The sequence below is a fragment of the Mizuhopecten yessoensis genome, unplaced genomic scaffold (genome assembly GCF_002113885.1).
Source record: "Mizuhopecten yessoensis strain PY_sf001 unplaced genomic scaffold, ASM211388v2 scaffold4301_1, whole genome shotgun sequence".
NCBI classification, from domain to species: Eukaryota; Metazoa; Mollusca; class Bivalvia; order Pectinida; family Pectinidae; genus Mizuhopecten; species Mizuhopecten yessoensis.
Window position 1 is genome coordinate 326031 of NW_018405476.1, and position 25950 is coordinate 351980.

The window sequence follows — 25950 nt, forward strand, 5'->3', positions numbered from 1 at the left end:
TTGTAGTTTTATGGACCGATTTATCTGACTAAAATACCAAATGAACAAGGGAACAAGCACCCAAAAAATCACATCCAGCTTAGCTTCACAGAAATAACAACATTGAACCTCTTCTCAATCATCAACCATTCGTCTTTACATTTATGACTTTCTTCTACCTTATCATAAATTAGTGGGAAATATTTTGTTTATTGCTGGAAATACATTAAAGTATCGTAACTGTGAACTGAGACAACACTTTAATGTCACTGTACCCGAATCGGGACACTTTTTAGATAAATATCAATGTTTTTTATACCATATACTATCAGTTCAAAAAATGTTTGTTCATTTTTCAAAAAAAGATAGTATCCACTTTTTATTGCTGTCACATTTTGATATTTCAGGTGCATGGTTCTATAAAAAGAACGCAAAATACCATCAGAGTTACGTAGGCCCTTGAACCGGCATTACTGTACAATGAAAGGGACACTTCCGGTATTTTGGCGAATATTTATATTGATAAACAATCAATATTGGCAGAAAATATGCATAGTTGAAATATTTTAGAGTCAATGAGGGTTCTGAAAATATTTCTTCTCCAAACTAGCATTGGTTTTGATAAAATATACTTTTGAAAATGATATCCTAATGAATAGCGTCCCACGGCACTTAAATCAGGAAAGTCTAGTTTTGGTCATTATTCATACCTTTAAATTGTCCATGTAACGATAATCAGCAGCCAATAAAGCTTAATACAGTTTAATTGTCACGAAAAGTATTATCAAATGAAAACTGTATACATAAAAAAAAACTTCTTTGCAATGAATGACAGTTTCTTGGGCCGTTTTCCCACAAGTGTCCCGTTTTGGGCACTGTCCTGATTTGGGTACAGTGGTGGTTCCTAATTCCTTAAAGCACTGGTATTGATTGATTTTTAATATTTTCTGTTTTGAAAATTCCAAGCAGGAGAAGAAATATGCATCAATTTAAAATGAACATAAAATGATCATAATTTTCAAAAGTTAATGAATTGTCAAACAAAAGAAATATGAATACAATCAAATGATCAATATGAATATTATTGCATTTCACATAATAATAATAATAAACATTGATGGACTTGATCCAGAGACAATAACAATACAACGTGTCAGCCAAATATAGAATCTTCAAAAAGTTTGTATGATTTCAAATCATCAATTACACTTGAAGAAGAAATGCTAGTCACATTAGCTTTCTGAGACAACTTTAACTTAAACACCCCTGAAAACACATTTGAACTCTTCCAATTCAAAAGTTGGAATAGCTCATTATGAAAGTTCAAGGGTGAACATTTGCGTAAGATTTTGGGGGTACAGCAGTTACCACGGATCCCACAGAATTGAGTTAATCCTGGGCAGTCTTGCTGACAAAAGCCTGCAGAGCGGACGTCTCTGATGGGAGACTTGACGACGGTAGCTGTGTTAGCTGTACAGATTCCTCCTGACTGTTCTCATCAGCATCTGTAACGACACAGGTATGTAATTACAGTACTTAGTTTTACACTCTGAAAATTGTAAATGCTGAGTAAGTGTCATAAGAAATATAATCATATTCTAGTATGTTACTGTTTAGTGATCGCCTAACATACCAAAACTACTGTGCCACCACACAACTGGGCGATTAAACAATCGATGGTCCCATTGTGTGATTAAACACGCAAATGTGTGCAATATGGTAAATCTGCTGATCAATGATATAGAATGGAACAAATTCCAGAAGGCTTGATCGAGTAAAACAAGGAACATCAATTAAATATATAAAATATCCAATTGGAATACGTTAATGCGCAAACAAATGGACAGAAACAGTGCCACATTAGTCGAGACTTCTGCATGAAAAATGACAAATAATTTTGTTTATGTGTAGTTTATGTAATTTTCAGAGGTAACACTTACCAACTTCCACAACTGTTTTGTGAGAGGGAGCATACATGGACAGCAACCCAAAGATGTAGATGTTCCACATGCCATACACACCTACAACACACATTGTGGTCGGTTAAATATCAAAAGATTAATAATGAGGCTTTCAATTGATTTGATCCAAATTTAATATTATCGATGGTTATTGGGCCTTTACAACCAGCCAATATCTTTCTCAACTCCCTGGGGAGCATACAGCCATGCTGCCATTTAGGCGCTCACAGCTAGCATTCAACAATTCCAGCACTGCCCTACCACTTATTATTTACAGCTGAGTAGGCTGGAATAAGCAGCGTAAAGTATCTTGTTCAAGGATAAAAAGTGCCATAAGGGGATGCAAACCCACGACCCTTCGGTCATGAGCCTGGCATCTACCACGTTACTAGACTACCATGCTTCCTAAATTGATCGAATGACCGAATCTGGATACTTATTTATAATTACAACAGAATGTGGTAGATCAACTTTATCAACATACTGCATTTGCACACACGATACAGTTGTGTAGGTTGATACTGACCAGTGAAGAAACCGCTGGTGTACTGGATGTTGAGATCCTCATCCCCCCACTTCCATTGTCCCTCGCTCAACTGACTGATGATGAAGAAAATGACTGTCATGGCAGAACAAAACAGCGTGACTAACATCAGGAACTTAAATCTGTAGATCAAGCCCTGAAAAGGAAGATGTATAGAGGATATTTAATGGTTTACCAATGCAATATTGTCACTTTTGTGTTGAATACCAGATATATATCATGAGTATGGCAAAATACTGATATGATTTAGGGCGGCAAAGCACAAGGTAAAAATATTGTTATATTCTGTCAAGGGCAACACATATCTGGTATTCAACAAGAAAAACTAATACAAATTCTATTTTATTACCTTTTTTTGAAGTGTAATGATAAAAATGTTACTGCATCAACAAAGTGTGGATTTAAGTAGTGTAATGTTTGTTACCATATTATAATGCTGTCACGCCTGACAACAAGGCTGTGCATCATATTATAATGCCATCACACCTTTAAGTAGTGTAATGTTTGTTACCATATTATAATGCTGTCACGCCTGACAACAAGGCTGCCCCTCCTCCTCTAATGCTGTCACACCTGACAACAAGGCTGTGCATAATATTATAATGCTGTCACACCTGACAACAAGGCTTTGCATCATATTATAATGTCGTCACACCTGACAACAAGGCTGTGCATCATCTTATAATGCTGTCACACCTGACAACAAGGCTGTGCACAGTATTATAATGCTGTCACACCTGACAACAAGGCTCTGCATCATATTATAATGCTGTCACACCTGACAACAAGGCTTTGCATCATATTATAATGTCGTCACACCTGACAACAAGGCTGTGCATCATCTTATAATGCTGTCACACCTGACAACAAGGCTGTGCACAATATTATAATGCTGTCACACCTGACAACAAGGCTCTGCATCATATTATAATGCTGTCACACCTGACAAGACTGTGCATCATATTATAATGCTGTCACACCTGACAACAAGGCTTTGCATCATATTATAATGTCGTCACACCTGACAACAAGGCTGTGCATCATCTTATAATGCTGTCACACCTGACAACAAGGCTGTACATCATATTATAATGCTGTCACACCTGACAACAAGGTTGTGCATCATATTATAATGCTGTCCCACCTGACAACAAGGCTGTGCACAGTATTATAATGCTGTCACACCTGACAACAAGGCTGTGCGTCATATTATAATGCTGTCACACCTGACAACAAGGTTGTGCATCATATTATCACACCTGACAACAAGGCTGTGCATCATATTATACTGCTGTCACACCTGACAAGGCTGTGCATCATATTATAATGCTGTCACACATGATCACAAGGCTGTGCATCATATTATAATGCTGTCACACATGACAACAAGGCTGTGCACCATATTATAATGCTGGCACACCTGACAACAAGGCTGTGCATCATATTATTATTCTGTCACACCGGACAACAAGGCTGTGCATCATATTATAATGCTGTCACTCCTGACAAGGCTGTGCATCATATTATAATGCTGTCACGCCTGACAACAAGGCTGTGCATCATATTATAATGCCATCACACCTGACAACAAGGCTGTGCCCCATATTATAATGCTGTCACACCTGACAACAAGGTTGTGCATCATATTATCACACCTGACAACAAGGCTGTGCATCATATTATTATTCTGTCACACCGGACAACAAGGCTGTGCATCATATTATAATGCTGTCCCACCTGACAACAAGGCTGTGCATCATATTATAATGCTCTCACACATGATAACAAGGCTGTGCATCATATTATAATGCTGTCACGCCTGACAACAAGGCTGTGCATCATATTATAATGCTGTCCCACCTGACAACAAGGCTGTGCATCATATTATAATGCCATCACACCTGACAACAAGGCTGCGCACCATATTATAATGCTGTCACACCTGACAACAAGGTTGTGCATCATATTATAATGCTGTCCCACCTGACAAGGCTGTGCATCATATTATAATGCTGTCACGCCTGACAACAAGGCTGCCCCTCCTCCTCTAATGCTGTCACACCTGACAACAAGGCTGTGCATCATATTATAATGCCATCACACCTGACAACAAGGCTGTGCACCATATTATAATGCTGTCACACCTGACAACAAGGCTGTGCATCATATTATAATGCTGTCACACATGATAACAAGGCTGTGCATCATATTATAATGCTGTCACACCTGACAACAAGGCTCTGCATCATATTATAATGCTGTCGCACCTGACAACAAGGCTCTGCATCATATTATAATGCTGTCACACCTGACAACCAGGATGTGCATCATATTATAATGCTGTCACACATGATAACAAGGCTGTGCATCATATTATAATGCTGTCATACCTGACAACAAGGCTGTGCATCATATTATAATGATGTCACACCTGACAACAAGGTTGTGCATCATATTATAATGCTGTCACACCTGACAACAAGGCTGTGCACAGTATTATAATGCTGTCACGCCTGACAACAAGGCTGTGCACCATATTATAATGCTGTCACGCCTGACAACAAGGCTGTGCACCATTTTGAGTAGACTACTCCATGTACAATGTCATTCTATCATTTTCTACTGTTAACTGGCATGCTTTGCTTACAAAAATGTATTGATTATAGTCATGTTAATTAAGTAGCACATGTACCAAGGATGTTCAAAAAAGTTATTGCAACGAATATATAAGTTTTTATCAAATGGATTTCTGATATTTCACTTGTTATAATGTAATAGTCAAAGTGCCTTTGGCACTGGGGGACTGGCAGCTTGAATGTGTTGTTGATCTGGCAGTGTCAGTGTTTGCAAGGTGCCTCAAGTAGTCAGTGTTTGCAAGGTAAGTACTGAACAAAAGGCAGGTAAAGCTTGTGTCTGACAATTCAAATAGACACCATCCGTCTGCCTCCTGTCAATGACAGCATAGCAGAATGAAGCGATGTTTCAAAGAGGCTATAAGTCTTCATGTCTTCATGTCATTGGGCTGGTGTCAAATCCTTACATTATCTGCCTATGTGGGGCTCGGAATGTTACAAAAATATCCAAGTTCGTAGGATTCCCACAGATTAAATCAAGAAATATTGATTATAATAGTAAAAAAATGAATGACACCATCATTCTGATTCAGAAAAATATTAGATAAACTATTGCATCCAATTGCGGTGAATATCCTTACCATGTGAAACTACATATTTAATCATAGCAATATTTCGTGTGTTACCCGAGTCTTATCCAACTATATTAACTGTTCTTACCATGTGAAACTACACTGTACATATTCAATCATAGCAATATTCTGTGTGTTACCCGAGTCTTATCCGACTATATTAACTGTCCTTACCATGTGAAACTACATATTTAATCATAGCAACATTCTGTGTGTTACCCAAGTCTTATCCGACTATATTAACTGTTCTTACCATGTGAAACTACATATTTAATCATAGCAATATACCGTGTGTTACCCAAGTCTTATCCGACTATATTAACTGTCCTTACCATGTGAAACTTCATATTTAATCATAGCAATATTCTGTGTGTTACCAGAGTCTTATCCGACTATATTAACTGTCCTTACCATGTGAAACTTCATATTTAATCATAGCAATATTCTGTGTGTTACCTGAGTCTTATCCGACTATATTAACTGTTCTTACCATGTAGAAACGCCTCCTCAGGCTGCTCATGCTGGGCAGAGTCATCCGTTTAGCGCTGATGGTTTTAAACACACAGACGACCATATAACACAGGAAAAGGAAATAGCAACTCGCTGCAACTCCAGCCAGAATGATAAATGCGAGCTGAAGGTTTTGTTAATGAAACACTATAAACAAGGATTGGTTCATTTCTCAAACAATTTTACATAAATTTATACTAGTTTAATTGGCATTATAATCTAAATTATGATAATTTCCAGTGATATATACAAAGAATCAGTTTACCTCTGGATGCCGTGAAGAAAGTATACATATGGAGGTAAACCATGCTCTTGAAATGGTTTTTGGTTATATAAGGGAGATAATTCTTTGAAAATCTCTGACAGAAATGCAAGGATACAGCCAGATTGGTGCCAGTAGGTGTGGTCCAAACACTGAAGAAGGGGTTCTTTAACTGGATTCCTCTGGAAAAACAGGTTAAACATGGTTATCTGTTATCGAAATCACACATACCCTAATTTCTAAATAAATCTCATACTGTTAAAAACCAATTTGATTAATAATAGTTAGTACGGGTGGGGCAAAAAAAAACCACATACATATGTATTAAATTTCTCAAGATATTTTGACATACAGACCATGTTAAACAGTAATAACAGTAATTTCAGTTATTATAATTACATTTTCTTTAGTTTCTAGTACAAATCCTGAGTAAAATTACGGTACCTTTCACACATTTCGAAGACGAACATGCAGATGCAGCCAAACACCACAGCTGTCAAGTGTTTCCAGTAGAGAGACAGACGGTTCCTCTCTGTCTGGTCCTGTTGGAAGAATGTCTTACAGATAAACATGTCACAGACAATCATTTTGAAAACTTGTCATGTATGCTAAGTTTTATTCTATACTTCAAACAAGATTTCTATTTCATTTTTTTTTTACAAAGTGGGACATTACTAATAACAATTGTGTACTTTTATTGTCATTGGCATTTTTCTACAAAATTTTAACAAAGAGTTCCAAGTATCCAAAGATGAAGGAATACAATATGGTTTATGTGCCATTGGATTATTATTATTATTGATCAGATCACAGTAGCCTTATAAGATATTCAATATTTGGTCTAGCATTGTGTTTGAGCAAGAAATTTGGGCAGTAAGTGTACTATAGGTTGTGCATCAAACACGAGCTAGGGACTTTGGTAGACATGATACAAGGCAAGTTTTCTGAAAATCTGATAGTTGTTTAAAAAGAAATTCAGATCCCATCAACAAATCACACTGCAGCAGTCTCATTAGAATTTGAGTGCAGGTCAGAATCAAACTTGAGAAGGTACTTGATACTAGAAGTTACTTGTTTATGGTAAATTTCATGAAAATGTGTCATGCTTTACGTTGGATTAAAAAAAGATTCTTTAAGAAATACTCAGCTGTGAGCTAGTCCGTACCATGATGTGTTCTCCCGTGAAAATGATCCAGAAGGAGAGGAGCATTGCGTAGAATACTCCCTGTCGTATGTCATTGAGTAGGAGCATGAAGGGGATATCAAACGCCAGTGTAAACCACTCAATGGGACCTGGGTAGGAAACAGAACGGTATCTTACTAGCGGGATTCTGTATTTATAAGAGCAGTATTATAGGCCAACTGTCCTTTATATTATCATTACAAGTTCAAATGTCTACAACTTTTATAACTGGACACCGTTTATCATAGCCTACCTGTACGTCTATTGCTAATCTCATTCTGACACCGTACTGAGTTCCCGTAGGTATCTTACTAATTTAATATTTTAGCTTCTGTTAATATGGTGTTTATGTGTCGGGTCGAAGAATTCTCACACAGATAAACACATGACATTGCATCTACTTCCCAACATTTCACTGAAAAAGAGCCATGGTAGGAGTCCTAATGACATATACTTAACACTGCAGTAGAACCACTTTCCTGGACAGAGAGGATAAACAAGATGAACATTTAGTTGAGATGAAGGATTTTTCTAAGCATGAGCTTGTTTTAGAATTAAATGCTTTGTAATTAAAATTAAATGGTCCTGATGAAGCCTCGAACATTGAGGCGAAACTAGTTGGCCAATAAGTAAGTACCAACTGGTAAGGCTTGAGCATGTTGTGATTGATACACCCTTCTAACTTTATTGTCATATTTCATCAATCACCCTGCATATCTGGGGTATCCAATACTCAAGTGCAGCACCCCACTGAACAACCAACCTACTTTTGGACTGACGTTGGCTCTGATTATTTTTTAATCTTTTTTAATCGAAAATTAAAAATGTATCCATGAGTCAAATGTTATTGCAATTTTTTTTAAGCATTGGCTTGTTTGAGAATTAAATGCTTTGTTATTAAGATTTAAATGCTTTGTAATTAAGATTAAAAGTGTATCTGAGTCATTTTTTTAAATTTAAAACGAAAATCTGTTTTAAATGAAATTACTATTGCGCAGACATGCTGAATATACTCACAATTAAGGATGGTCATCACAATACCAAGGGCAAACAAGGTTCTGAAATTGAAAAAAGATCACATTGTAACCACTCTACACAGATCTACCCCCAGGGTTAGTGCCACTCTACACAGATCTACCCCCAGGGTTAGTGCCACTCTACACAGATCTACCCCCAGGGTTAGTGCCACTCTACACAGATCTACCCCCAGGGTTAGTGCCACTCTACACAGATCTACCCCCAGGGTTAGTGCCACTCTACACAGATCTACCCCCAGGGTTAGTGCCACTCTACACAGATCTACCCCCAGGGTTAGTGCCACTCTACACAGATCTACCCCCAGGGTTAGTGCCACTCTACACAGATCTACCCCCAGGGTTAGTGCCACTCTACACAGATCTACCCCCAGGGTTAGTGCCACTCTACACAGATCTACCCCCAGGGTTAGTGCCACTCTACACAGATCTACCCCCAGGGTTAGTGCCACTCTACACAGATCTACCCCCAGGGTTAGTGCTCACTTTTGAAGGAAGATACACCTATTTGCTCTAAAGCAGGCAATACATTGTAGAAACAAAGGATTTCTTTGTTTAAACACTTGTAATTCCCAGTATATGTATCTGCTTGACATCAGTATAAAGTAGAGGTTGTGTTGCTATGAAAATTGTGTTTTTCAACATTAAAATTTATAATATTGTTTTGCTTTCAGTCCAAACAAATTAAAGCTTAACTTGCTTCTGGAATTTGTCTTTATTCTATTTGGTGGAAAAATTCTTGAATTTAAAATGAAAGTTACACTTTAAAGTACACACTGAGGGATAATGAAAAAAAAGTTTTTGCTCAAAGAAAAAGCCAGTGGGCCTTCATGGTCACCTTAGTATGTTACTATTGAATGTTTCCTTTCATCATCAGATATACATAGCTCTCTAAACTGTTTGCATCCTCAATACTTCATGTGTCACGCTCACTTACGCTCTCTGCATCTCTGCAATATATGTCATAGCAAAACTGAAAGCATGCGGCTAGCTATAGCTATTTGATTGGTCTCAGGTAAAATAAACCTGACCAATCACTAGACTGATACACTGTCCTTTGAAGATCACAGAGACCAACACCTTTAAAGCCCTTCAATTTTACCTTTACCAGCCGAGATTCTTTTGATGTACATCAAAGGATCACACAGTCTTCTTGCCTCCTTCAATTTTCATATGCTATGACATATTCCAGGGTGCAGAGAGCGAAAGTGCTCTACATGTATATCAAAATGTTGGGAGAAATATCTCTCTATAATATTTGGCTGTGTAATACATTAACAGGAGAGAGACATACCTCTCTATAATATCTGGTGTTGTTGTAGTTAACATAATTAAGACATACCTCTCAAGAAGATTTGCAGGTCGACACATCTGTGTGATTCTTCTCCAGAACCAGATCAGAACACCAAGAACCATGGGAAACATGGCTGTCTTCAAACTGAACCACACAAAACTAAAACCTCCATTCTGGTGAATACCCTGCAGAAAAATGTTTACCACTAGAAAATTCTTCACAATTAACAATGTAAGGGAGATAATCTATCTATATATATATATAATATCATTTAAACTATGTCAGATGTTGTAGGTTATAATGTAATGTAAGCTATATCTCGGGGTTCAACACAAACGCTGGTCTGTAGTCCTGTAGTCAGTCAGAGAGTATAGTAGATACTAGTCAGGGCCAGTGGTTCATCTAACTTAACTGGTCCTTTGGACTAGCAAAAAGTGTTATCACAATATCATTGATAGAAAGATTAAAATAATAAGAATATTCCTTTCGGGAAACTGCTAAAATACAGATATTGTCAATTTTTCTCTCTAAAACTTCACTATACCTTTATATCAGTATTCTATTTCCTACAGTCGATTCAGACTTTTATGTTTCATGCCCGAAATGTTCCCTGAAGGAAATCTTGGACTAGTATAGATGTTAATTCATTGATGTATAGAACTGGCAAATAATCTATTCAACTAGTCCTGTGGACTACTAAGTAGAAATAGTTAGTCTTACCCTGTATCTGACGTGCAATGAAGTATCTTATACGTTAGGACCTTTTCTCCTTGACTTTGAATTTGTCTCGAGTCAAATGAAGACATCAGGGTGTGCAACACATTTTTTTTCCAGAAAATGAACCTATTTTGAAATACTTATATCACATACAGTCAAACTCTGATGTATCGAACATTATGGGACCATCTTGAAAAATTTGAATCATGGGGACTTTGATTCACAAATATTGAACATCAAACATAATGTCTTGTTGTAGTGATTTGGAGAGATGAAAAACAATTATAGAGCTAACAACCATATCTTTAAAGAAACTCACAAGTTCCTTTGTCTGTTCACAACAGGGTGTACCACAAACATTCAGTTGTACATGACATTTTCTGTTACATATGTCTATGGTCACATTTCACTGAATGTACAAATAAGTTTTCTTCATTTCTATTTATAAGTTGTAATTTTCAAAGTTTTCATAATGAGCAGACCTTGGTTACTTCGAAACAGCAAGAAATTTGACTGCTAAAAGCTCGACTCATAAAAGTTTGATTCATGAATAGGATTTTAATAGTGTTATATAAAGAAAACTCTCCAGACTTAGCTGAAAGTTTGACACATTGAGAATCTTCGTCGACGCTCAATTTTTGAAAGTTTGACTGTATCATTTTAGAATATCTTTAATACTTATAAACAAACATGACTATCTTAAGACTTACGTGCATGTGCATGTCTCCGATTTTGCCAATATCCATGTTAACGCCCTTTAGTGGGAATGTTGGCAGGCGGATGTTGACAAGATAGTAGTGGTAGAAAACACTGCCAAGCTCGAACAGCTGAAGTAGGTCACAGTCGTAGATGTCACCCTTATCCAGCTGAAACAATGAGTCACCAACACGATTTCTACACCAGTATTGTGTAATGTATTAAACCTGCTTACCAATACTCCTTTTATCAATTCTTTAGTTATTTCAATCTCTGGGGCATTTGAATCAGAGCTTCAATTTAAACTTATGTCATCCTCAACAGGAAACAGCATACAAATTTCAACTTAGAAATCTATTTTTTGTTTCATAAATGAAGCAAGAAAGACTGTTATCTGTATAATAAGTTTATGTAAAAAATATTTCAGCATCTTTGAAAAAATAAATTTCCATTTCATATATATGAGAATTATGAAACAAGTCTTTGCTGATAAAATCGCTAGTATTACATTAGTAGAAAGACAGAAAATAACAGAACATGAAATATAGATTGATACAACGGGTCTAGAAATGTTTGTCAATGACGTATGAAGAAATTCACCGTTTTAGTGAGGTCACATTCAATATTTCTGTCCTCAATTGAAGATGCCAACAGTGTCCAGTTTCCATTGTCCATCGTGTTGCCAGCTCCAAGGCGAATGTCCAACTGTAACTTGGCTTTATCCACTGTCAACAGAAATCCATGATATATCAAGTGAGGTGTATGCTTCATTTTAGATCAGGGTTTTTGCCAGGTGTTTGTAGGGTCCGGTACGTACAGGGACCCATTCCCAATTGAAATATTACCAAGCATTTCCCAAATTTAGCCTTTATTTTCCCAATCAGATTAAAAACAATGTTTACACAAGTTTCCAGTCATTCTATGTGCAACACTCTTAGTATTACCATCCGTGAAGGAACATTCAAAATACATAAACAAGGAAAATTTGAATAAACCAAAACACTGAAAATTGAAGTGTTTATTTATTGCTAAATATGTTTCACTGTAAGAATCAGCTAGAGGAAAACTTTTTGCTTATCACATTGCAGGTTTTTTTTTCCAAACTTATGATATTTTCTCAAACCTGTACATGTGGAAACACTGATAATATTTCCCAAATTTTGCCAAATGCTGATGATATTTTCCCAATTCCTTCTCAGGGCCCTTTGATACATAAAAAGGGAAAGATAAATTGAGCAAATCAGTTTCAGTTGCATTTTACACACTTTCTCCCTCATTGGAAATGGGGAATGAGGGAGATCTCCCTCACTGGAGGTTTCAGAGGTTGACACCTATGGTACTGGTATATTCTGTTCTGGACAAGTAGCACGCTTCTGATGGATGATGAAGACAGTGCTAATGCTATGGATTAAGAAAATTCGGTTTTATTATTCTATTATTCTATTTAGTTTCTGTTGGCTCATGATACACCATTAAACACCATATTTACCAAATGGTGGAACAGTCATACTTGTGGAAATAAGGTCAATTTTTCCCAGGGTCATCATTTCCATCTGGCTAGACAAACATCAATCAGAAACCATTTGGGTATTTCCAGAAAAAAATATGATATTATGACATGATTGGTTTCTGATTATTCTCACTCTATTATAGAAAGACCTGAACAGTATGCAATGAAAAAATATTCCTTTCTAACAGTTCTTTGTATATATATATTATACACTGTACCTTCAATTTCAGAGAAAATCCACGAATTTAAGAGCAATTGAGCATTTCAGCAATTTTTAGTCAAAACATGTATCAAAATTAAGTGGTGCCATTCTAATAATTTCTTTGTAAAATTAAAAGAAAATTGGAACATGGAGGGGTCAATTTCAGTTTTAGGGGTCAGTGGCCCCATCTAGCATTCTCCCTGCTTAACTAAAACATTATGAGTTGGTTGGTTTGGTTTATCTCAAACACATATAGCTGATATGTAAATATCAAATTTTGCCAGCATGTATATATATATATATATGTACCTAGAGGGACCTGAGGGTCGTATTCAATGTCTAGCTGCAGGACAGCAAGAAGGAACTGGAAATAGCGATGCATTTTCAGTTGATGTCCATCTCTTGGCCATGGGATCCAAAACGAGAAGACGACTTGTTCTGCTGTAATCCCCTCATCTTGAATCCTTTTGTCACTTGGATCCAAGCTGTAGAGACTTTCACAAGCGTCTTTCCCACGGGGAGGAAACCATTTGTTTTTATCTCTATAAGCATTTCTATCATAACATCTAGTGCCAGTCATAGATATCACATGAGTTGGTGCAGGTGCTGTAATGATACAAACAAACACAGATTTATTACACATTCAGCACTAAAATGCATGCAAATAACTAGATTTCTATACATACCAAATTTGAGTGAAATTGGTCAAAATTTAAATCACAAGTAATTATAACTAAATAAGGCACAGGAAGATACAGCTGTCAAAAACAACAAATCTGGCCAAAGCAATATGCACCTTGTAGTGGAACTTTACTGGGTCATTCACAGGCGACCTGATAGCTCAATTGGCAGAGGGTCTGTCTAGAGTTCGGAGGGTCTGGATGGATGCTTGGTAATACATAAGGGGATACGCAAACCTGGGTTGTAAATAGTGTTGTCTTCCAGGGCACAGAATAAGAAAAAGGAGGGATGAATGTAGTGGAACTTGACAGGGTTGTTCGCTATATTCTATTGACCAGATAGCTCAATTGGTAGAGTGTGAGTCTATAGATCGGAAGGTTTTAATTCCGGTCTAGCCATGCATTTTTCTGCTCCTACTATACATGTATCTCCTGTGATCAAGTTACTCACCTTCCTCCAACCACTATCAACATTCAAATATTAATAAGCATACAAAACACATGTACATTAGAAATAGTATTAACTATCATGAATTGAGCATAATTCCTTTTGATGTGTGCACACTTCTGATTTAGTACTCTGGCTCTGCATACATCAGTATTGTACCTTAATTGCATCTGAACAGGCCCCTATGGACACTAGAGGCACATAAAGCCATGTAGTTATACATGAATATATGTCTCTTTGAACACTACACCCCTAACATGATCAAATTTTCACATTTGCATGCATATCGTTCATTCTCACATATCATGCGCCAATAGATATACAGTAAAAGTGGAAAATGAACTTTGCATTGCGAACATTTTGTTATCTTTTCTCAAAAGAGTAACATATGTAGGATAATAAACCGAAAGGGTTCTGTTTACTATTCACCAGTTTTGAAAACAGAAGTGTCCATTTCCCAACAGGTCATTGTCAGTAAATCAAAACGGATACGGGATCCAGTACGATATACGTACATCTTCGAAACAAAATGATTTTCTTCTTCAAATTTACCACATTCGCGAATCCAAGATAGACTGTGTCATAAAAACAGACATTTCTGCAACAAATGCTAACACCATTTAAAGTTTTTGCTGAACGTGTATATGAAAATAGGCATTTGGTTTCAAATGGAAATCATTCAAAAACAATATTTATTTCATTCTTTGAACTTCAAACTTTTGAACATTTTTCATGGGTTTAGTTTTGGAAAAGTATTTTTTCATCGACTAATGCATATCTACAGTACAAAACATTTGTTCTTCAGCAACACAACAAAGATACTACCTCTTAAAGTTGAGTATTATATTGTAAGGTATATATGTTACTTTGCCAAATTTTACATCATCTCCAATCAAAATGGTATGTTATTTTTACTTGTTTTGACTAACTACTTTTAATTTTATCTATATTTCAGAAGAAAAACCCCATTATAATATGTTGCATTAAAACAAGGATAGAATTTGTTCTTGTAACATATCTGTTCACATAATTTCAACAAGTAACTTTATAACAAACTTTTATATTGAAAACAACTTCACAAAAGATCCAGACATAATTATACATCAATGCAAGCTTAAGTCGGCTTATACTGCAAAAAGTTGTTTTTTTCAATCGTTACTCCCATTCAAAACTTAAACAGATATGTTACAATACCATTCCAACAGATACATTACATTACCATTCCAACAGATACATTACACATTATACTGGTCAAGTGTTACTTAACATTATCACTAAAACAAACTTTAAATTGATGTAATGGTCACTCGTGATCAAATATATACATTTATCTCAAATTTTATCTGGGAAAATAATGCACCAAAACAGAAACGTGACCAAAGTGAACATATAGGTAACATGTTTTCCAAGTGATCATGATGTATCCCACCCTTTCCTTTCATAGCTTTTCACTAATTAATCCGTTAAAATCAAATTATAGAAGATAAATCTAATTGAACATCTACAATAGCGTACACAAATTGACAATTATTAACCACTCATGCCTTAGGATTTCCTAAGATTTGAAGATATTCCCCTTGAAAACTCAGCCAGCTGATGCAAGTACAGTTTGTAAAAGGTCTAATTACATTGTTCCCATCAAAATCTCACGAAACAAAACTAGAATCTACAGTATCTATGTTTTAGAAGCTACGATTATAGAACCATTCACTCAGTATTCTTTTTAGATTTACGCATTGTACAACAATGGAATACTTCAGTTTTATCGTGTAAACTATACAAATTTTCCCACAACAATGAGTACAGTTTTATTAGACAAATACAGGTCACATATCTGTTGAAATTTTAACGGACAAAACCACGATTACTGAGTTTCATGCAGGATACTTGATATATGCTTACCGAATTAATGTTGATGGATTTATATGCAATATAAGACTTACCTTTAGTCAATATACCAAGATATTTTAAACTTGTATTCACCGTTAATAAAGGCTTGTATTATGGGTGTTTTGTTAAGTAACGTATCTGGCAAGACATTTTGCGACAGTAGATAATCGCGAGTGGCACGATTTAACCAAAAAGACCTAAACAGACCCCAAAACACCAAAAAAACATCCAGATAAAACCACAGACGACACTTAAATAGTATTCAGTTAATATTATAATGTAGTAACCTAATTTTTTGCAAACGCAAAATAGATTGAAATCAGAAACTTAAAAAAAACAAGTACAAATTTAACACATCAAACAATATCCTCTTTAGAGCAAATGCACTTATCAAATACAAAATAAACATAGGCTACCTATGTCACATATAAATGTGGAAAGAGGGAAAAAGACAACATTTTATATGAAAAATATTGATCTTCTGTGAAAAGGCAAAGGTAAACTTGTTTGCAGGGGAAGTAACTCAAATTTGTATAGTTAATATTACTCGTGTCACTATAACTATCCAATTAACGGGAAACATCATCGGTCCCAAACATCATTATGTTACATAATGTCAGGTAGAAGAAATATAAATATCTATATATATTTAATGTTTTTGTGTGTTTTTGGGGTAAATCGTGCTGCCGGTAATCGCCAACAAAATCATATATTACCTTCAATTATTGATATTGAATTAATTAAGTCTTGTTTAGACATAAGTAAACTTAAACTATGAAAGAAAACGAATTTGAACTAAACTGAAAAAAATGCAAAGCTTTTTTGTATCAGAAAAAGTGACACAACAACGGTTATTCAAGTATATTGGCATGTTCATGTACAATTCATGATTATTTTTTTTCACGTTTTCATTAAGTTTTTTGTTTGTTTTGGGAAAATATATCAATGTTGAAACAGTGAACTAAAGATTTGACGTAAAGGCTATATTATCAGGTTGAGAAAGGATCATGCGACATGGTTTTCAGTTAATGGCGCATAATAAGTGAGAATGTGCGATATATGGACCTTACAAAATAGATCCAGTATGTATTGTGACACATTTCTTGATGTCTTGAGTTTTATTCCTGTACATCTGAATGTCCAGGTCCCTGTGCATGTCTGTGTATCCAAAGTATTCCTATGAAACCAGGACTAAACGCGGTGTTGTATAAAATAACATTCACATACAAGCCTGTAAGTGAATGGGTAAATGTTGTGTGTAATGTTATGCCGGTAGAAACATACAGCAGATATAAGTCAAAGAGTGCGAACAGGAGTCTGGGATCGGCAGACCTATGTTATTGATGTAGCTGATGCGACATAACTGTCTGGCTGTAACGTAAACGTTACTTACCGATTACAGCACCGATCAGAAAGAAGACGATCTGAAGGACCAAAAGAAAAACTCCCAATGTTATGAGTTTTCTCCAACTCAATGTCTCCAAAACGACACCCGCCATGTCTTTGAATATATTCTTTGTCAATTAATAACTCGTCGACCCTCTGAAGTCTGAATCACAACTCTTCTGTGTCAGGAGGGCAATTAACCGATCTTGACTAACGTTCTCTAGGTTTTAGCTGGTGATTGAAGCATACGTCTAGAAATGTATCGAGTGGATATTGTGCGCCCTCTGGCAATGTTTATCGAGACCATTCCATAAAACAAGACAGGGTATATAAGGATATGAATGACTGGCAAGGTTGATATATATAGTAACAAAACTGGCATTAACGATATTCTTTTGCATTAGAAACAAAATGTTTATTGTAGTATTTCTGTCTTTATGTAAGTTAGAAATAAATGATTGTCAGAAACTGCGATAAAACAGACGTGTATAAAAATAGATTCCCTTTGGACGGGTTCAAGGTATGTCAGTCAGGCGGTAATTTCCGATTTATGCAGCGACACATTCTTCAATTTACTGTTAACAAAGGGTAAATGGTTTTATACACCACGCGGTGGATACAGAATTTAAAGCATTTGATAATAATATATGTGAAAGCATTTCATTGGAATTTACAGCCATTTGGAAATTAACCGGCCGGATATGAGATGTCATGATATTTTTACTTATTTGCATCGTCTGCTAAGAGCACAGTACCCAGCTATTGCACTAAGAAAGTTTTTGGCCTGTTTGTTACGGTTATTCGAATGATGATCTCAAATGTTAACCACAAGACTTAGTGTTATATTTCAAACAAACAGGATTCGTTTTATTATTCAATTCGGTTTTGGGGTTTTACTTCAACTCGTTATTTAACAGCTGTAGTACGGTAAGATACCGTAAACGTTATAAGATTTTATTTGATATTGTAATTCATAATCAAAAACACATGTTTATGATTTAGACATACGCTACATAGCTTATAACATACTAATGAAGCATAGAGCATAGTTTCTTTAACAAATTATGTCTTTAAATTTGATTAAAAAATCATTTGAAGGTACTGAAACGTTTCCTGTCCATTAAATTCTTCATATTAACATCACCAAGACCGAAAGTGAATGACACTCGTATCGCTTTTTGTTGTAATTTTTGTTTGTTTCTGATTTAGAACTTCCTTACCGATAAAATGTTTTCACCGGATGGAAATTCAATTCACACACAAAGTATTTCCGAAAATGCTGAAACTCCGGAATGTATAAACCAAGAACTCCTGAAGCAAAGGTAATCTTTAACAGCGACTCGAGTTTCCGTTAATTTGTATAGATTTCTTCCCTATTGGTGTTTTGTTCAGAATGGTGTTTGTGGTTTTTTTCTTGAAAACATTTCCAATTGATGTTCGTTTGATTGGGACTAGGTATGCATGTTACTGTAGATTAATCTAGTTGTCTAATTTAATATCGCAGCCATATATTAAAAGAACACATGCAATGTAATATTTCAGCAACGACATCGAAGGAGCAACGATGGTGTCGGTGAATGAAATTAGTGAACAAGGAAGCTCATCTGTATACAGCCACACACCTATTGGAGCATCAAATGAAATGACACGAGAGGATATCACATCGGCAGCGAATGCACTCATAGACGACCTCAACCAAAAAAGGAAACAAGACACACAACTCATAGAAGACTTTAAAAAGGCTCTGGAATTACAGGTAATGCACTTATTGGTCTAACACCTGTCGATGAAAGGAAATGCGAGACCTTGTTGTACCCATATGTTGGTTTGGTTTTAATTTGTTTTACGTCCTATTAACAGTCAGAGAAGGTCATTTTAGGACGTGTCCCCATGTGTGTAATATATGCGTGTTTACGTGTGTGTGTGTGTGTGTGTGTGTGTGCAGGATACATCTAGTATGTTGGTGTGCTTGCCTCCATGTGATAGCGCGGATCTGATGCCGACTGTATAGTGCTATTTCACTGAAATGCCATGCCGAAGGCACCAAGCACAGCATTTCGCCCGGTCACATTATACTGACAACGTGTGAACCAGTTGTTGCCATTCCCCTAAATGCTGAGCGTTAAGCAGGAAATAACAACTACCATTATGAAATTGGTAAGAGGTGCCCATTGTGTATAATAAAATAAAATTAAGCTCAACTTTCTCCATTCAATTTAACTTGGTAAGCTGTTTATAGAGCATTGTTTTAGATTGTATTCTGAATGCAAGGAAAATAATAAACTTGTGTTCTAGGTTTGAGGATTCAGTGGGTTTGTGGAGTGATTGTGTGGACTATATCTAAACGTGTTTTGGTTTGTTTGTTTTTTACGTCCTATTAACAGTTATGGTAATTTAAAAACGTGTCATGTTTTGACGGTGGAGGAAAGCCGGTCGTACCCGGAGAAAAAACCTCACCGATCACCTGGTGACTGCCTCATGTAGGCCTCGAACTCGCGACCCAGTGGTGGAGGGCTAGTGTACATGTTTTCATGTAGTTTTCATATAGTGTCGACGTCGATGTAAGCTGGTCCAGCTTCTTGGGACGCATCTATATACTGTTCTCTAACCCTGTTCGGTTGTGAATAACATGTTGGTACACAGTTTTGGTGATGATGACGCCAGTGATTGTTTAACCGAGATTTAAAACTATTTAGGGAGGGGGCTTCTACAACTTTATTTGGGAGAGAGTTCCACACCTCCACGACCCTACTACTGTACAGGTTCTTGGTGACCTTGAGCCTCATCCTTCTCTTGAAAAGCTTTTTGGAATTTCCTCTTGTTGTAACCAATGTTGCCATTTTAATAATTTTGTCCTTGTCCAAAATGTCAAGGTAATATTTGATTTAAAAAAATTGTACGACGTCTCCTCTCAATCTTCTATATTCTAAACTGGAGAGGCACAGCGTACAAAGTCTCTTACTGTAGGATTTTCCTTTTAGGAATGGTAGGCGTCTTGTTGCTCTGCGTTGGACATCTCAATGGCAAATTTATGTTTTTTGAACATTGGAGACCATATGTTTGAACATTGGAGACCATATGTTCCTATCATCGGCGTTCGAAATTCTGGAGTATAGCTTTGTATCATCAGCAAATAATTTAATTATGGATTGTAAGACTTCTGGCATATCGTTTACAAATATCAGGAATAAAAGAGGTCCTAGGACACTCCCTTGTGGGACCCCACTAGTTACATTCCTGGTATTGGATATCTTACCATTGATCACCACCTTTTGCTTCATCCCGCTTAGATTTATCTTTATCCATTGGAGTAGCTTCCCCTGGATCCCATATTGTTCCAATTTAAACAGCAGGCGCTTTTGAGGGACAATGTCAAATGCCTTGCTAAAGTCAATGCATATAGCATTTATCTGATGTCCATTGTTATTTGTTCTGACTAATCTTCAAGAACCTCTAGCAGCTGGGTAACACAAGATTTTTCCTTGGTGAATCCATGTTGACACTCGGAGAAAAGATTGTTGGTGTCCATATGATCCACAATGGCATCCTTGAAATTCTTTACATTAATTTTTGCAAGAACTGATGTTAAACTGATTGGTCTGTAGTTTTCTGGACTAGTTTTTGATCCGGATTTATGTATGGGGGTCACAATGGCATTTTTCCAATCCTGGGGTAGTTTTCCCTCATTTAAAGATTTTTTAAGAAGATGATGAATTGGTGTGACAAGCTCGTTAGCCGACTCTTATAGTAGTTTCGGATGGAATAGGTCGGGACCTCCTGACTTATTTGGATTTAGTAGCCTTATTGCCGATCGATAGTATTTTGTCTTCCGTAATGTCAATGTCGTTGATTGGTTCCCGATAGTTTCTTGTATTGAATACTGGTAGTGGGACATTTGTTTCGACAGTGAAAACACTTGTGAAGTAGTCGTTCATGATCTCAGCTTTGTCTTTATTGTTAGATGTCAAGTCACCATTGCGTCTTTAATATTTCCAATTGTACTTTTAGTCTTGGTCTTTGACCTAATGTATTTCCAGAATGTCTTACTATTTGATTTGATGTCCATGGCCATGCTCCTTTCATAATTGTATTTTGATGTTCTAATTGGTTTCTAGCTTTTTTGTACCCATTCCAGTTCTTTTCGTCATTACAATGAAGATACTGTTTCCATCTGGTTTTCTTGTGCCTTATAGCATGGACTGCCTCCCTGTCAAGTGGTGTTCTATGAGTAAACTTGTCGTTTTTGATATTGCTCACTGGTATGTGTTCTTTTACGATCATTGATATAGTCTCTGCAAAGACCTTCCATGACTCATCTATATTTTTGACAGACAGCAGATCTGTCCAGTTGACATATTTTATTTTCTCTCTGATCTTTGTGTAGTTGCCTTTATGGTAATTCAATCTCTCTACTTTGCTGGTAACATTTTCAGTATAAAGTACAAAGCTCGGTGTTCAGAGAGAGATGATCGCTTAGTCCAAGTCCGGGTTCATAGTTTATTTCATCTAGCATTCCCTCCTCATTGGTAAAAACAAGATCTAAGGTGGTGGGTTGATTACCTTCTCTAAATCTGGTAGGTTTGGTAACATGTTGGTAGAGGAATTCATTTCTTATGCATTCAATTTTTTTTAGTCAGGTGTTGATCCGATACTGATGTTGTATTTGTTGTCCAATTGATGTCCTTATAGTTGAAGTCCCCCATGATGACTATGTGACTATGACGTTGACGGCTCATACTGGCAATCACATCGTGTAAAGCAATCGAGTTATCAATGTCACTGTTTGGACTTCTATAGGTGGTTCCAATTAGGAGCTTGTCGCTTTTCTCGAGATCAATACTGTACCAAACTTGTTCTGAAACCTTTGGTTGGACTGTTATTGCTCGGAGTTTAGATTTGGTGAATATGATCACACCTCTCTTGTTGTTAGGACATGTCCAGGTGGGTGTCGTATCCTGGTATATTGTAGAAGTCTGAATTATTTGTCATACCTTGATTTTCATAATGGATCTCTGTCAAGGCTATGATGTCAGGGTTGTTGTTAGTGACGAATTCCTCAAGTTCAGATATCTTGTTCTGTGTCAATGCATCAACATTTGAATACAAAATATGGAGGTAATTCTGTGTTTCAAGATGGCTAAAATTTCCGCTATTTACAGTTTTAAAATCCTCGTTAAAACAAGTATCCTAGCCTCTGTTAATGTCAGGAGATGTAGGAGGACTGTCAACAACAGTGCGATGGCTGTAAACCAGAGTAGTATCCTCCCCATGTTCGTATATCGACTCACTCATCAAATGGGACAGTTCTTGAGATAGTGGTATGGGACCAGGAGGTACTTGGTTGGTTGTTTCCATTTCCTCATCTACGGATCTCTTACTTTTAGGTCCGTTTTTTTTTTACTTCTACCTTGTTACTTATGGAGGGGATTGTCAGGCCTCTTTTTTTCCTCCTTTCCTCTCGCTGGTGATCTGTAAGATCCATGGTGAGGATAACAGATTTGAATCTGGGATTGACCTTTGTTTTTATTGATGGTGCTTTTTCTAGTAATGTTTTACGTTGGCTTTTGCTACCTAGAACGAACTTTAGTGGACGATCTTTTCCTGTGGATTGTTTGCCAATTCGGAATTGAGTCGCAATTTCTAGATCTTCAACACCAAATTGTGATGCCAGCCTTCTAAGGTGATTGTCGTCCTCTAATTTTCATTCTAATCCTATTTCTTTCTTCGATTCTGGGAAGTTAAAAAGAACTATATTTGTCTCTCTTTGCTTACGATTATGCAGCTCTTTGGTTCTGTTATCAACCAGGTCCTTTTTGAGTTCTTCCATAACAGATTATCTCATGTCAGTTAGGCGTTCTTTAATTTTAGTATCTTGAGATTCTTCTACTTCGCTGATTTTGTTTCTATTCTGATCATTCTAGTCTCTGTTTGTATCTTCTGAAGGGAGGTTTCAATCCGAGCCAGTATGGGTTCCGTCTGGTTACAACATTTACATAACCACTAGTGGCAGGATGATGTCAGACGCCTTAACCAATCGGCCAATGCTGCCTCTATATCTAATCAATATTTTGTTCTATGAATACATATTTTAGTTACTGAGATTGATGCGCATACAGACCGGATAGTCTGTGTGATGTAGAGATTTACATGTACATGTATGATTGGTCCAAAAATTGATTGAAACGTATAAATTTACTTCTTCCTAGTCCGGATATCCTGTATGAAAGTATAGATATTACCTGTGTGATAGGTATACAGATCATTTTGATTTTTTTCTTGTTCTAATTCCGGCTATTCCACGTTTTGTAAAGTTTGCTTGTATGATAGGGCCGGTGTTTATGTTGAAAGAAGAGATTAACGAGTTCTAGGTCCACAGTGTCATAGTTTTATTAACCTGCTCTGGGTCCGACTATTGGGTGAGTGTAAGAGAACTAGAGATCGATCTGTTAGAGATTCCGTGTTGACTTGTTGAACGTTCAAAATGCTAAGCGTGTCCACATGTAAGAGTTTTACCAGTGTTTAAGGCTGACAAAAAATGGGACATTATATTTTGTTAAAAGAATCACACGTTGAAAAATACAGGAAACCCCTATATCAGAAGTTCAGAGATTATTTTGTGTTGTAGAAACATACGTACATGTAGATCCAAAGACCGTGGTGTATAAATGTAGAACTGCTAATATTCATTCTTGTTCCGGAGAGTAGGTGCTATTTAGAATTATATTTGTATTCTAGGTCCGTTGGTTATGTGCGATGTAGATATTCTGTATGATGTAGACATTTACAATGCATCTGTGTTTGAGGTCCGAAGATTATGAAAATTTTGTGTACATATGCATGGGATCTGGATACAGAGACTCTGTATTATGGAGATATGTACATGTGTTCTAGGTTCGGAGGACATGTGCTATGGTCGAAGAGAGAATGTTTCATGTTTACGAAAAGCAAGGAAAAGAGGTTCAAGAAAAACTCCAGGAACTCTTCGCTGGTATAGAAAGGATTGCGAAAACAGAAGCAGAGCTGGGAGAATTCAGGGAGGCCCTAAGGCTGTTGTACACCGATATAAACACTGTTCAAGAATAATGTTTATTACATTTGTGAAACTTTGATGTCAAGCTACACTTATTCCGAATATCACAGTCGTTATAAACATACTGATAATATTACATTAATGGTTAATTATCTGTATATCACATGCATCTTCTGATACAAACCAGAAAATTCTGTGCGAAACGAAGGCACAACGAATCAAACTAATTCTATTTTGGACACGGGTTCTACTGTTTGACAGTATTTAATGTCACACGTTTGATACAGTTAAATAAACATTCTCGTGTTATTTTTTATCATTAGTTCTTTTTATTTAGACAATGTGTGTACGAAACTGTTTCACACACGACTTTCTTTTAATATGCAGTTCCAACTACATGCATATCGACCACTAGAATAAGTTTACTATACATCTGTACCTTATACATTTATTCAAACAAATTGGACACATGACCATGAATAATAAATTGTGATTATTTGATAATATAGTATAACGCAGAAAATGAAATATAAATCCTATCTGCAATATCGTCAAAGAACCAGACATATACCATGTCGTGGTTGTAGTGTAGGTTATTAATAAGTAACACGATTTAATCATTTTTATTCTGAAAACACATACAGGCAGACTTAACGCTTTTGGTTTTAACCTGCAAAAATGTTATTTATAGACATACTAAAACTGAAACGATATTATTGGTAGTTTTGATTGTGAACTCCGAGACGAAAGAGGCTTATCGACCAAAGGATACATTTCCCAGATATTGTACATTAATCGAGATATTGCACTTCTATTAACTAGTTGTTTCCGAGACTGGACACCATGATTTCACTCTCCGTATTACGACCCTAGTAGCAAATACACGACGATTCTGGTCGAACTGACTGTCGATGTGTCGTCTTAAACCTTGTCTAGGTCATATATTAATGTACTCTCATGTCACCAGATCTGTTTTATCGCTTCCATTATATTATGGATGTTGTTCTATTGTTCATGTTTCAAGTAATGTGATTGGAACTATGATGAAATGTTAGGACATTGTAATGAACCCCAGCATTAAAACCGACAAACAGTTGTACAAGGATTTTATGTTCACACCTCAACTATTTTGCTGTTTAAGGTTCCTTTGATGTATGTAATTAAAATCACAATAATTCAAAATGCGGATGATATTTTAATATGTACACATCGTTTAAAAGTATTAGCCAAACATCCAGCCAGAGAGATTGTTATGTTACACTTTGGATAGTATTTACCAAAGATGGGCAATTTAAAATAAATTTAATGATAATAGGTTAGGTGAAGTGAAACGTAGTAGCGTTCTCTCAACTAAAGATGATTGAAACACCATTGACAAATGTGCTATCGTAATGTACACTAAAGATGATTGAAACACCA

At 36.3% G+C, this 25950-nt stretch overlaps 2 protein-coding genes across 3 annotated transcripts; one reads left to right on the top strand and one right to left on the bottom strand.

Moving 5' to 3' along the window:
• Positions 1-773: 773 nt before the first annotated feature.
• LOC110448783 (protein wntless homolog) lies at positions 774-17724 on the bottom strand. Its single transcript, XM_021495215.1, has 13 exons — positions 17509-17724; positions 13407-13703; positions 11986-12110; positions 11400-11555; positions 10021-10157; positions 8662-8702; positions 7627-7754; positions 6906-7003; positions 6580-6643; positions 6180-6323; positions 2467-2620; positions 1920-2000; positions 774-1484 (listed from the first exon to the last, which is right to left on the bottom strand). Exons 1-13 carry the CDS (start codon positions 17612-17614, stop codon positions 1369-1371), a joined length of 1647 nt encoding a protein of 548 aa, XP_021350890.1. The 5' UTR covers positions 17615-17724; the 3' UTR covers positions 774-1368.
• Positions 17725-17765: 41 nt separating this feature from the next.
• Positions 17766-24667, top strand: LOC110448789 (synaptonemal complex central element protein 2-like). 2 transcript variants are annotated; one of them, XM_021495228.1, is made up of 4 exons: positions 17766-17854; positions 18711-18823; positions 19044-19257; positions 24393-24667. In XM_021495228.1, the coding sequence occupies exons 1-4, from the start codon at positions 17843-17845 to the stop codon at positions 24582-24584; spliced, it is 531 nt and encodes a 176-aa protein (XP_021350903.1). In that variant the 5' UTR covers positions 17766-17842; the 3' UTR covers positions 24585-24667. The 2 variants fall into 2 exon arrangements, with proteins under 2 accessions (XP_021350903.1, XP_021350904.1); XM_021495229.1 differs by lacking the exon at positions 17766-17854 and adding an exon at positions 18003-18089.
• The last annotated feature ends 1283 nt before the right edge of the window (positions 24668-25950 follow it).